Source organism: Sceloporus occidentalis, unplaced genomic scaffold, assembly GCF_023333645.1.
Source record: "Sceloporus occidentalis isolate IW3139 unplaced genomic scaffold, rSceOcc1.0.p SCAF_92, whole genome shotgun sequence".
Taxonomy (NCBI): Eukaryota; Metazoa; Chordata; class Lepidosauria; order Squamata; family Phrynosomatidae; genus Sceloporus; species Sceloporus occidentalis.
In genome coordinates, this window is record NW_028317072.1 from 2,499,787 (window position 1) to 2,513,859 (window position 14,073).

Sequence of the window (14,073 nt, forward strand, 5' to 3'; positions counted from 1 at the left end):
TGCAACACTGAATCATTTAGGATAAATCTAACTTGTCACTGCCCACTTTGTGCAATCTAAGAGAGAAGGTGAGACACCAAACACTTCTTGCACTCTCAAATAAGCACATATAGCACACCAACATATCATCTCACCATTTTGAGGGATAACTAAGAGTGGGAGGGTCAGATTTTGCTATTTTCAGCAGGACCCTCATGGGATTGAGCTCATGATGAGGTGGCTCAATTTGAGCCATTTCTATAAGCGTTATTCCCAAGGACCAGATGTCAGCCTTGTAGTCATAAGGGGTGTCTTTCATGGTTTCACACATCACCACCTCAGGAGCCATCCTTAAAAGAAGAAGAAGAAGAAAGTAAAGATGAGTGAGTCATGCTACAAATACATTCTTGCTGTCCTCCCCCAAACCCTTTAATTCAATTGGTCATTCATCTAGAGCTGATCATACACCTTGAAGAATATAAATTTGCAGCTAATTGTTCAATGAAGTAATGTCTGTTCTTCTGTCATGCCTATGATCCAGCCAAAGTAAAGCATTTCTAGAACCCGCATGGTGCAAATCCAGCAACTGTTGGACTAATAATGTAGCACCAGGTCATTTGGCACCACTATTGTCCCATCTGTCAGGGCAGGGTCCAGGGTTGATGCAAGTGGCATCAGGATACCCAGTCAATGGCCCTGATAGTTCAGTGGTACCTATGCCCTGGTCTGGTGAGATCTGGGCAATAATCTCCACTTGGCTACAAATCTCACCAATTGACATTGGGCTCATCCTAAACTAACCTCATAGTAAGGATAAAAAGGTAGGGCGGGGGGAGGTTCATGCATCCCTTTGAGTTCCTTGGAGGAAATGTAAATAAAAATTCACAACAAATTAAATAAATAAGTGATTCTTTTTATTTTAATTCTGCCGTTGTGTTTTCTTCAAATGCAATTAACGGGAGGTGAAAATGTTTCAGTTTTTGGGTATAGGCAATCCTCAACTCACTGTCCCCCATCCATTCATCTTTCCATTCTCAGTTGGCTGTGGCAACAGAAAACCAACAGGCCAGTGACATCTGGCCTGGATGCTGCTTTAGACAGCAAATTAATAATCACTGATCACTTCCTCATAGAGAAGTGGCTGATCTGGAGATTAAATTCTTGGAGCGAATTGTTATTTTCATACACTTGGAGCTGCTTCAAATGGACATTCTACACAGAAGTAAAGGGTGGAAGAGAGAAAGAGGAGAATGTCCCAGATTTCATCAACATCTCATTCCAGCTATGTGACTTGTAGATATTTCATTACCCCTTCCCCCTGCCCTCAGAAAGGTGGTGGATGAATAGGACCAAGGGAACAATGCTGCAACCAAGTCTTTTGCTCCATCCACACTTTCCCCTCAACACCTTTTTCTTACAAAATTACCTTCTCCAAAAACTTTAGAGATTTGAAGACAATAAAAAATAATCATCAAAGCAGCACTGTTTTCTTGGATTATGACTCCTCATATATACTTTATGCCCTAAACTACTGAAATAAGATGGAAACAGATCACTGCATAACATTGACATTAGAGGAAAACAACCAGTATGTGCCAAATTCTTATAGAAACAACATGCCCATTTATTTATGTGGATAGTTTAAAATTCAGCCAAGTAGCAGGCCAGGAATGAGGAATATGTGGCCCTCTAGGTGTTGGTGGACTCCTGCTCCCATCAACCCTAACCAGTTTGACCAATGCTGAAGTACAACAGGAGCAGTAGTTCATTTGCACCTCAACACCGTGCTGGGCAATCTTTCTATATTGGAGCTAAGAGACATAAATGGGTATCTTGGGTGGCTCTTCTAATTGTGAATTCATTCACTTACCAATATGGTGTGCCAATGAAGGAATCTCGTTTTTGTAAAGTCTTCAAGTTTTTGGCAGATACTCCAAAATCAGCTGAAAAAAGTTTGAATCACATTAAATCTTCAAATAGGGTTGCAAAGTATTGCTCTTTGACATAAGAAGTTAAAAGATAAAGACTGTCCCTCTCCCCCTGCCTAACAACATTTAAAGATACTCCCTCAAAATAAGCAGCAAGATCCAAATGTATAAAGTGTGTCCCCCTCTCATGATATTGTTGGATCATGACCTACTGCCTATCCTGTCTGGGGCTGATGGGGAGTCCAACAACACATGGAGGGTCACATAGCATCTCTACCCCTTGTCTAGATGAATGTTCTCAAACATAACATGATGTGCAGTCCACATACTTAGCATCAAAATGCAAATCATTATATGATACTGAGAAACTGGGCCCCCTCAAGAGTTGATAAGAAGAGTCAGAATTAATGGGAGTGAAATTCATGCCATCCATTAAATGAAGGGTGGGTAAAGTTTGACCTGTGGACTGTGTGTGCCCCTTGCACCCAAAGTATGGATCCTGAAGTCCTCAAAAGCCACAGACTAATGATTAAATAGTGCAAGATCTCTGTTCTTCTTTGTCCAACTTCGATTGTCCTTCTGTTTTCTATTCTCCCACAGTAACAAGGGACTCTGATTACAGCCTTTCCATCTCCTTTCATTGCATCCCTGAAATGACCAGCAGCACGACCCTCAGCAAAAACTCACTACACCAGCAATTGTTTTATTGTTTCTCTGCTTCCTGCTGTTGTTTGCACTTCCATTTCATGTAAAGGATTCCTCCCCACTTTCCAGAAAGTCTCACTGAAAAGGTGACGTAAAGCAGAAAATGTCAGCTCCCCCCTCCATTGACCAAATAAACTATACTCTCTCCACCTCACACAGAAAATATGTCAGTTCCTGCCAGGGCTCCAAAAGAATGGTATGCATTCATTTATACAATCCCATGCAGTAGAACAATGAACATTCTGACTTTCCTTCTAGAACACCCTTACATTTCTGCACCTAACATCTCTGTTTCTGCTGATCTCCTTCATGGATGTAAATTTAAATATTTTTGGCAAAGATTGTGAAGACAGTCACAGTATACATCTGCACTTCAAAATGTACCATGATACTATTGGGTGGGACAGGCATAATTTCATCTCAGCTACAATATGCTGAAGCAAGACAGAAACCTGAAGTTTAATGAATGGCGACACTAGGAAGATAGTTTAAGAAGGAACATCAGAACAATGATCAACAAAAGCCACATAAAAAGGTTGTACAGGACAATGAATCTAAACACTCTTTTCATTTCTAAAAGTTACTTCTGGTTTCCTAGAGAATATACCAGCCCCTTTTAGAGACCAGTCACATTAAACTTGATACATGTTCTGCACAAAACCATCCAAACTTCCAAAGTATATTTCCTAGAGGCCTACAAGTTGTGGTGGAGTAAAAATGTCATAATGTGACTAAGGAGAGTGTAACAGCCTCCATTCTTGGGGTTTATGTGGGAAAATGAAATAAGTATGGCCTTCAGACAATGGTATACTGTAAAGTGATGAAAGCACTTAGGCATCAAGACGTGGAAGCAAAAACATGAGTTGGTGGTTGCACTTTTATCATAGCTGCCTTTGCTACATTCCACAAGGTTCATAAATTGACATAACTGAAGTGACCTCTAGAGTGCACATGCACACAATCACTTGGGCCAGTCTTGCAGCAGGGGTAAAACAGCAAGCTCTGATGATATGCAAACTGAGTGAAGCTGAGCAAGTATTTGGAGGAATACTTTTTGAAGATGGGGACAACGTTTGCCCTCCTCCAGTCTGCTGGGATCTCTCCTGTTCTCCAGGAGTTTTCAAATATGATTGCCAATGGCTCCGATATTATTTTTGCCAGTTCTTTTAATACCCTTGGATGGAGTTCATCTGGTCCCGGAGACTTAAATTCATTTAGATTAACAAGGTGCTCCTCTACTATCTCTTTACTTATTCTGTGCTGAAATTCCCCTATTCTGTCCTCTGCTCCATTATCCTCAGGTTGAGCACCCTTTGCCTTTTCTGAGAAGACTGAGGCAAAGAAGGTGTTGAGTAATTCTGCCTTTTCTCTGTCCCCTGTTAGCATTTTGGCATCTTTTCCACGCAGTGGCCCTACCATTTCCTTCTTCTTCCTCTTGCTGCGGACATATCCAAAAAAGCCCTTTTTATTGTTCCTAACCTCTCTAGCAAGCCTGAGTTCATTCTGCGCTTTAGCTTTTCTGACTTTACCCCTACACATGCCTGCTATTTCTTTGAATTCCTTTTTCGTGATTTCCCCCTTTTTCCATTTCTTATACATGTTCCGTTTCAAACGTAGCTCGGTTGAAAGTTCCTTAGTCATCCATCTTGGTTTCTTGAGACACCTCCCGTTTTTCTTTCTCACTGGAACTGTTTGAAATTGTGCCTTCAGTATCTCCCTTTTGAGAAAGTCCCATCCGTCCTGAACTCCTTTATCTTTTAGTATTTCTGACCATGGAATCGCCCTCAATACTTCTCTAAGTTTACTGAAATCCGCTCTCCTAAAGTCTAGGATGCGTGTCTGACTCTGCCTGGCTTCTCCTCTCCATTGTATAACAAACTCCAGGAGAACATGGTCGCTTCCACCTAAGGATCCCACCACTTGCACCCCATCAACCAAGTCATCCTTGTTGGTTAGGATCAGATCTAAAATAGCTGACCCCCTTGTTGCCTCTTCCACCTTTTGGACCATGAAATTGTCTTCCAGGCAAGTGAGGAATTTGCTAGACCTTGAGGATTTTGCTGAGTTTGACTTCCAGCAAATATCAGGATAGTGGAAGTCGCCCATCACTACTACATCTCTCTTTTCTGACTGTGTGGTCATCTGTTCTAGAAAGATATAATCCAATTCCTCAGTCTGACTTGGGGGTCTGTAGTAGACTCCTACCGTAACACCTTTGTTGTTTCCCTCCCCTTTGATTCTTATCCAGATGCTCTCCACCTGGCTTCCATGACTGATGTCCAGGATCTCTTCACTGGTGTAAATATCTCTGACATATAGTGCTATTCCTCCTCCTTTCCTGTTTGGCCTATTTCTCTTAATAAGGTTATACCACTCTATTTCCACATTCCAATCATGAGACTCATCCCACCAGGTTTCAGTGATGCCTGTTATATCATATTTGCTTTGTTGTACTAGGAGTTCGAGTTCATCTTGCTTATTTCCCATGCTCTGTGCATTAGTGTAGAGACATCGCAGACCATGGTTCCCTTTTACTTGCTGCCTGTGCAAGTTTTTTTGCCTCCCACTGCTGGGTCCTTGCACTGTTTGCCTTGTTTCCTCTATGTCAGTTTGACTATTTTCGCCATCCCTTTCGCCTTCCTTAATATTGTCTCCCTTCCCCTCGGAACTCAGTTTAAAGCTCTCCTGATCAAGTTCTTGAGACTGTTGGCAAAAACATTTCTTCCAACTGGCGTGAGATGCAACCCGTCTGTTGCAAGAAGTCCCTCTTCATGGAACCGCAGCCCATGATCGAAGAATCCAAATCCTTCTCGGCGGCACCATCTGTGGAGCCAGTTGTTCACATCTGCTATTTTCCTCTCCCTTCCTGGACCATGCCCTTCAACTGGCAGAAGAGATGAAATGACAACCTGTACATCCATTCCTTTCAGCTTCCTACCAAGCGCCTCGTAATCCCTTTTGATGTTCTGAATGCTGTGTCTTGCAGTATCATTAGTTCCCACGTGGACCAAAAGGAAGGGGTATTGGTCAGTAGGCTTGACCAGTCTTGTCAGCCTCTCTGTCACATCACGGATCTTTGCCCCTGGAAGACAACACACCTCTCGAGACATCTTGTCAGGCCTACAAATCACTGCTTCTGTACCCCTCAGCAAGGAGTTCCCCACTACGACCACACGCCTCCTCCGAGGCTTAGCAGCGACTGTTCCCTCGGGTGGGACTCTCAGGCTCCCCTGCTCTGTCCCAGAAGTCTGTCCAGGCTGCTCTTCTTCATCCTCCTTGATAAGGGAAAGAGCTTCGAATCGATTCTCTAGCTGCAAGCTCCCCGAACAATTCCTTCTTGGCCTACTTCTCTGTGTGACATTCCTCCAGCTGTCTGCCTCCTCTGTTTGGCAAGTGACCTCTTCCACCCTAGCATCTTCCTCTGCGTGGTACTCATCCAAGATGGTTAGTTCTATTGAGTCCAGGAAATCCTCTTGTCCCCTAATATGCTGAAGTGTAGCTACTCTGGACTCCAGCTGCTGCACTTTCTCCTCCAAGAGTGCTACCAACTTGCACTTGGTGCATGTGAAGTTCTCCACTTCTGTAGGCAAGAAGAGGAACATCCCACAAGAGTTGCAGGTGACTGCGGCAGATCCCTCGTTGTCCATACTGCAAAGTCTTTAGTAATAAATATAACAGTCAATCTACTGGGAATACTTCTTTAAAGGTAAGTACTGGCTGCTATCTTACACTTAAAGGGAAGGTTCTGTTTCAATATCTGATTCTAACCTGATGCCACTTGAGCAGAGTTGTTGAGTTATATACCAACTCTGGAAGTTGGTATATAAAGCTAGTCTGCTAGCTCCGCCCCCTTGTGACTCACAGATGTGACTCACAGAAGCTCCGCCCCTTCAGCAACGAGCACACGGCCTCAAAATGGCTGCCAAGCCGCTCCTCTCCTTCTCCTTTCTCTGGCCGGACTGCTCTGGAAGGCTCTGGAAGTTGGTATATAAAGCTAGTCTGCTAGCTCCGCCCCCTTGTGACTCACAGATGTGACTCACAGAAGCTCCGCCCCTTCAGCAACAAGCACACGGTCTCGAGCACACGGTCTCAAAATGGCTGCCAAGCAGCTCCTCTCCTTCTCCTCTCTCTGGCCGGACTGCTCTGGAAGGCTCTGGAAGTTGGTATATAAAGCTAGTCTGCTAGCTCCGCCCCCTTGTGACTCACAGATGTGACTCACAGAAGCTCCGCCCCTTCAGCAACAAGCACACGGTCTCAAAATGGCTGCCAAGCAGCTCCTCTCCTTCTCCTCTCTCTGGCCGGACTGCTCTGGAAGGCTCTGGAAGTTGGTATATAAAGCTAGTCTGCTAGCTCCGCCCCCTTGTGACTCACAGATGTGACTCACAGAAGCTCCGCCCCTTCAGCAACAAGCACACGGTCTCAAAATGGCTGCCAAGCAGCTCCTCTCCTTCTCCTCTCTCTGGCCGGACTGTAGTAATAAGAGGTAGGAGACCTCTTTCCAATTTTCCCTTTTTTGAAAAGCCTTTGAAGCCATTATCAAAAATATAAGGTCCAATGACATAAAAACCTAAATAGCTCCTTTCCCTAATTAGGCAACTAGCCTTACTCACAGCAGCCACACACTGGTTTGGTGTTTTCACTGGATTTATCTACCACTGTCCCAAGATCATTTTTCTTGCTCAGTCATCCCCACCAGCTCACTCAGCTAAAAAAGCCTATATGTGAAGTTAGGATTCCCTAATTCATGTAAATTACTTTACACTAGCTTTCATTGAATTACTATTTTAACGCCCACACATCCAATTGTGGGTGGAATTTTGGAATTCTTCATTGTTCCATCTTGTTTTAAATAATTTGGTCACTGGCAAACCCGGTGTCTCGCTTCCTTTTACTAACTCCAATTAATTGATAAATTACATATTAGATATCACGCCCTGTACAGATTCATGAGGAATCCAATGTTTACTCTGTCTCATGTGACAATAGTCAGTTCATTCTATTTGCTTTGTATTTTTTAACCAGTTACTGATCTATAAGATGATTTCTACGTCTGCACAGCAGTGTCTATTAAGGGACTTTGTCAAAAGTAGGCAAATAGTCTTTGACGATTGCTCTATTTTTTCCACAGCAAGGAGAAAAAAATGGTAAAATTATTCCTTCTTGCCTGCAAGAACAAAATCTAAAAGGATTTACATCCCAAGTCAAAAAGAATTCCGAAAATCCAAGTAAACAACATTGACCAGATCACCCATCTGCATGCTTTTTTGAACTCAATAGGATCAGTGAGGTGGGACTTACCCAAGGAGAGGCCATGTTGACTCACCTTCTGCAAGACTGGTCTTTCCATATACTTGATAATTTTATCTTTAAAAATGCTTTCCACAAATTTACCCAGAACAGATGGCCTTTTATTTCTTAGATTCCCTCTGTATTTCCTATTTATAATGTGATGTTACACTGGTTGCTTTCCAATTATCATGGTACAGAGACTGATATTAGAGAAATGTTACATATTTAACATATTTTAAATGTTACATTCGAATTCTTTAAACAAGCTCAGATGGATACCATCTGGACCAGATGATCTGTTGGTTTTCAGTTTGTCAATATGGTCTAGAGCAGTGGTCCCCAAACTGTGCCCTTTAAGGAATCTTGGACTTCAGGTCCCAGAAGCCTCATCTATGTTGGCCAATAGTCTAGGATTCTGGGAGCTGGAATCCAAAATCCCTTAAAGAGCAGTTTGGGGGACCACTGGTCTAGAGTTTCATTTTTTTTCACATGGATTAAGAGCAAACATGGATTAAGAGCAGACTGTCAAAGTCAATCTATTTTTTAAAAAACACCTAATCTACATCCTTGCCAAGCCAACAGAGGGAGAGAGAATTCTGTCATCATTATCAATTTTCTCTTTACTAGTAGCTGACCAAACTAAGTCAGCTTTCCCTGACCTGTTTCAAGATATTCATGTTATTTCAGTAATTTGTCATGACCAATAAGATACAAAAACTAAAACAAGACTGCATTCCTATTCTTAATTGCCTGGGTAGGTCCCATTGAAAACACTGAGACATACTTCTCTGTAAATATTTATAGGATTGTACTATTAAGATCTTCCTGAAACATGGTTCATTCTCCTCCTCAACTGTGAAACCTCCTGAATGGCATTTAGAAAATCTCTCAGCTCATCTGACTGCAAAAATGTTGTAAAGGAACAATGTGGCTCCAAGCGTCTCAGAGGAGAGGGGTGGAGGGATTTCAAAGTATTAGTATACCACAACTAGACATGCATGATTGTGTCATGAACTAAAAAGAAAAAAAGGCATCTATGTGGATACAGAATAACCCTAACTATTCTTTAAAAATATGCTACACCTACTATTTTTAGTCACCATGACTGCTGTGCATAGGAAGCAAGTATTCTACCCATTTGCTGTTTCTTACACCAGAGCAAACGACTCACCAAGCTTGATGTCTCCATCAAGGGTCAGCAATACATTGCCTGCCTTGAGGTCCCGATGGATAATCTTCTTGCTGTGAAGATAGTTCAGGGCCTCTAATATCTGGCGGCAGACCACTTGGATCTGTGGTTCAGTCAAGCCTCGATCTAACTCTGCAAAACAGAGGACATGGTAGAGGCTCCTAAACTGAGTTTCACTTTGCTTTGAGTTTATACAGTCTGACACCTGATGGAAGAGTGTTTAGCTGATGAATTGAAAATATACTTGAGGAGAACCAAAATCTCATACAAATGCCTAGCTTGCTGTAAGTGTGACATAATTTTTACATTAACAGACAAAAAAGACCATACATTGCTTTAAAAAGAAACACCATCTTTAGTATCTGTGTGTTCCATCATTTTCAGAAGCTGGCATTTCGAATATCCTCTATTCCAATATCCTGAGCAAAAATGACTTTAAAATGTGCAAGTTCAAATCCTAGTATTGTGAAAAATACAGATTTAAAGACTCAGCACAGAAAAATTCTGCACTGTCTGTTTACTTCTAGCAAGTAAATAAATAAATGAATAAAACATGTAAGCCAGAGTGTATTACCCCGAAAGGTAAACTACTTGTTAGCTTTGGCTTCATAAACCCACAGTTAAGTTTAATGTGCAATAACAAGCCCTAGTGGTGCAGTGATTAAATGCCAGCACTGCAGCCACAACATTGTGACTTCAATGCCAGGGCTGCAAGGTTGAGTTGGCCTTCCATCCTTTCATAAGTCAGCAAAATGAGTACCCAGCTTGTTGGGAGCAATTGGCTTACAGGTTTTAAACCGAGAATGTTGAGTTCACTATAGAAATGTAAATCCATTGCTAAATTTTAATTTAAATTATAACTGTGTAGGATGTAAAATTTGCATCCTGTAAAGGAAAACACTTCTTCCATCCTGGTGAGGCTTTTGATTCAGTGGAAGAATCTCACTGGCAGAAAAGAGGAAAAGACAATCTTTTCAGAAAGCCACTCTGAGCCTTTAGAAGGGGGCATGCACCAGGGTTTGCAGAGAAAAGAAGGAAATGGTGAAGATCACTTCCCTTCTCTTACCAGCAGCAAGAGTTCATCTGCAAGCAGAAAAGATGTGGGGTCTATATTATTAAACTCTAATGCATTGACAGGGGCATCATGAAGGGGGTGCAGGGAGTATGGGCAGCAAACATCTGCCTTTTGGCAGAAATGGGCTATGACATTCATCTGTGCCCCTGTAAAACACTGAAGAGATGGTATAAGTAGGGCAAAGCTCAGTGGAAGAAGAAAGGGCACAGTTTTTATAAAAAATTAATTTAATTTTAAAAACTTTTTAAAAAACTTCTTTAACTACATGAAACTTTGTACATGTAAATACATTTAGATTGTGTGTATCATATTGTAATTTAAAGGTATAATTTTAATTTTACTAGTTGTCTTATGTCACAACTATTCAGTGATATACGGAAGTTATGATTCACGAGTAACTGTAATATAAAAAACATTTCTAAGGATTCTGTATGGTCAATGGGGGTATGTGTGTCACACCATAAATTACTGCACCAGGTGACACCAATCCTAGTAATGCCATTGTGCATTGATTAACCTATGAATATCACAGATTAAAGTACATACACCTCGTATATAATCATGAAGCAATAAATAAAATGACCCACACACACAAGTTATGATGTTCTCGTTACAATGGAACAAGTGACCCTGGAAAAGTGGGAGTTTCAGAGAACCAGTCCTGATTGTAGAAAGTTTACTAGGCAACAGACCTTTTCTGTGGAAATTGAGAAAGCCTTTCTTGTTTGTCCAAGGAGCAAATCTCCACAAAAAATAGATTACAGGTATGCCTCAATATATGAAGCCCATATGTTTCTGATCATTACATCTTTAACAGACACTTTGGTATCAGCAACCGAAATAACATGGAAAGAATAGGAATAGGTTCCTACTTCAGAAAGCAGAAGGGCAATTGAAGAAGTTTTAGCAAAGGTTTTATTAAAAACTAACAACATGCACATATGAAATGGAACCACCAGGTCAATTAAGCCTTACGTAAGACAATTTTTTTGAAATAGAGATCATTTGAAACCTTCACCCAAAATTTATCCATGGATAAATTCTTTCACAAGCCTCCATTTTCCTTATGATTTCCATTTTTGTGGCCATATTTATGGATGTATGTTCCATTAATAAGGACAGCTGGTTAGGCAGGCTTGCTTCCTTTCTACATTTCATTCAGTTTTTCTTTTCACACATACTTAGTAAGGGATTCTGGAGGCAGCTCCTGTTTACCTTGCCTGTTGTAAGCAGGCACACACAAATACAATTGGATCAATTACATTAGAATCCCATTCTTTCTCAGCTAAATGTTGTTACAATGTTTACTGCAGACATCTGCTGCAACCCAACACCAAAAATCTGTGTTCCTCCTGACCTCCTTCATAATCCTCTCAGTGCCCATGCTGCAAACAACAAAAACAAAACTTTCAGCTAGATAGAGACTAGGAGATTAAGCTGGAGCTGGACAGGAGGGAAAAGACTTTGTAAAAAGGAGCTTCTTTTGACAAAAGCCATGTGTATGGATAGAGGCTTTGCCAATTTTTAGATATTGCTGTACAGAATAAGAGATTAAGACTTTCCTTGCTCACTCTTTCATCTATCAAACATTTCTGCAAGGTTCTCAAAGAAAACACACATCTAAGAATGGATCATGCATTTGGCAGGAATGAGACAAACTACTGTGAGAGACACAAAGGGGCAATCCAATAACAAGCTGTTAGGTAGGACAACCATTCATTCCTCAGTGAAATACAGTGGGCCCTCCTTATCCACAGATTTTTTATCCATGGATTCAAGCATCCATGGCTTGAAAATATTCAGTAAAAGCATAAACTCCAAATAGCACACCTTGATTTTGCCATTTTATATAAAGGACACCATTTTGCTATGCCATTGTACTTAATGGGATTTGAGCATCCACGGATTTTGTTATCCACAAGGATTCCTGGAACCAAACCCCAGTGGATAACAAGAGCCCACTGTGTATCATCCAAGGAGTCAGTGAAAAGTTCTCTTTTCAGCATGTGTTTTTTTGTACCATTAAGGAAGTTTGGGCTATTTTATTTTAAATTATTCTAAGCACAGCTAGGAAGATAATGATGTGGGGGGGGGGGCGATGTTTGCCATTCCTTCCATTCTACATGTTTCTCGATAACAATATTTGACTAAAGAGAATTTTCATTATCGTAATTCCCCTGTGTGCAAGACTAGCCAGTGACCAAGGGATAAACTAAACAGAAATACAAAGTGCACAGTTGGAATTCACTCACCAACAGGAGAAATCAGGATTTGAATAACGACTTCATCTACTTTCTATGTTTCTCTTTCTTTTCTTGGAAGCCACAGTCTGGGAATTTAGAACTGTGGCTCCTGAGCAATGCCTCCTCTAGCAGGGTGCAGCTCTTGCCACCTGCTGCCTTGCATTGAGCAAAGGGGCCAAACAGCTGGGATTCAAAAAAAGAAAGCAAGGTTTTTCCTCTAGCTGTTTCCCTTTTTTCTAAAAGCAAGTCCTTGGTGCAAAAGAGTATCTTTGAAACTGGAGATGCTGTGCCTGATCAGAAATGATAAACCTGAGGAGCATGAAAGCTCCCTTTCTGTAGTACCAGGAAGGAAACACCAAGACACAGCCACTGTTCACCTCAAAATCTCAGCTGCAGCAAATTCAGGTGACATTCCATCATTACAAAACAGTCTTTGTATGGGCTTGCCCTTCAAAGGCAGTAGCTGCTATAAATCCCTATTCGCAATCATGGAACCATCATTACCAGCCAGGCTTTGGAGATAAAGCAAAACATCCCTCTATCTATCAGTTATTTTGTATTTCAACTAAAGCTGTAAAAAACAAAATCCTTTCCCTAGTGCCAGGTGTCTTCCACTTCCTTAATCCTCTATCCATACACATGGTCACCTTTCGGCTGTTATACACACGCTTTGGGCACATATCTGTACTTTGGCTTCCAGCAGAGGTGGAAGGTGCAATGGAGACTTAAGTCAGTGGGTTATTCGTCAGCATACCACAAGATAATTCTTTCTTTTTTTCTTTCTTTCTTTCGAGTCACCAGGGCACTCACCTAGCATAGTAGCATCCACCGCTCCACCAGGACAAAACTCAATCATGATCTACCAAAAAAGAAAGAAAGAAAGAAATGACAAAAAGATAGATTTTAACCTGGGCAAACAGAAGTTATATTTGAAAGTGTAGCTCAGATACTATGAGAAAGAAGAACCACCAGACTACAAACCTTGGATTAAAATGGTTTGAATGAAGCCAAATTCTTTAACTAACTTTTTGTCCAATTGAGCAGTTGTACTTACTGAAACATTATAAGGTGTTTGAATACTTGAGGGAATGCCTTCTTTCGTATTGTGCATCCCGCACATTAAGGTCCTCTGGGAAGAATTTATTGTAGCCTAAAAAATCTAGGCTAACATCAGTTTCCCAGAGGGCCTTCTCTACTGCTGCTCCAAAATTATGGAACAACCTGCCAGAGGAGATCCACCACATTTCCACTCTGACAGCTTTTAAGAAAGCACTCAAGATGGATCTCTTCCAGCAGGCCTTTCCAACGTAATTGCCCCTCCCCAGATATAGAGATACAGGTGGGGTACAGACCGCCAGAAAGAGGTGGCCAGGAGTCGCCTCTCTTTTCCGCGTAGCCGTGCCGTAGCAACCAAATTGCATGAGGCAGCTACACGAGAAAAAAGGAGTGCTATAAAGCAGCTTCTTTTTGCGCCACCACAAACAGCTGGCAGCGGTGCGAGCACGTTGCTGCTGTGTGGCTACATCTGGATGCTGTGCAGCAGTGATGTCATCGCTACGCGTACCATCTATTCAGCACCACGCAGCGAGGACACCCTTGTCACGTGCAAGGGGGGGGTCTAGAAGAGCCGCCCCTCGCACATGATGAGGGTGTCCTTTTTGGCCC

The 14,073-nt window shown here is 41.7% G+C and overlaps 1 protein-coding gene across 4 annotated transcripts in view; it reads right to left on the reverse strand.

Moving 5' to 3' along the window:
* Positions 1 to 14,073, reverse strand: part of LOC149284478 (serine/threonine-protein kinase 10-like) — a 102,734-nt gene that overhangs the window by 38,079 nt on the left and 50,582 nt on the right. For 2 of the 4 annotated variants that reach the window (XM_089496704.1, XM_089496706.1), the window contains 4 exons: positions 13,219 to 13,267; positions 9,073 to 9,222; positions 1,850 to 1,922; positions 135 to 329 (listed from right to left, as the gene is read on the reverse strand). In XM_089496704.1, coding sequence (XP_089352830.1) covers positions 135 to 329; positions 1,850 to 1,922; positions 9,073 to 9,222; positions 13,219 to 13,267 — 467 coding nt within the window. The remainder of the gene's footprint in view (positions 1 to 134; positions 330 to 1,849; positions 1,923 to 9,072; positions 9,223 to 13,218; positions 13,268 to 14,073) is intronic. The other 2 variants (XM_089496705.1, XM_089496707.1) reach the window with 1 other exon arrangement.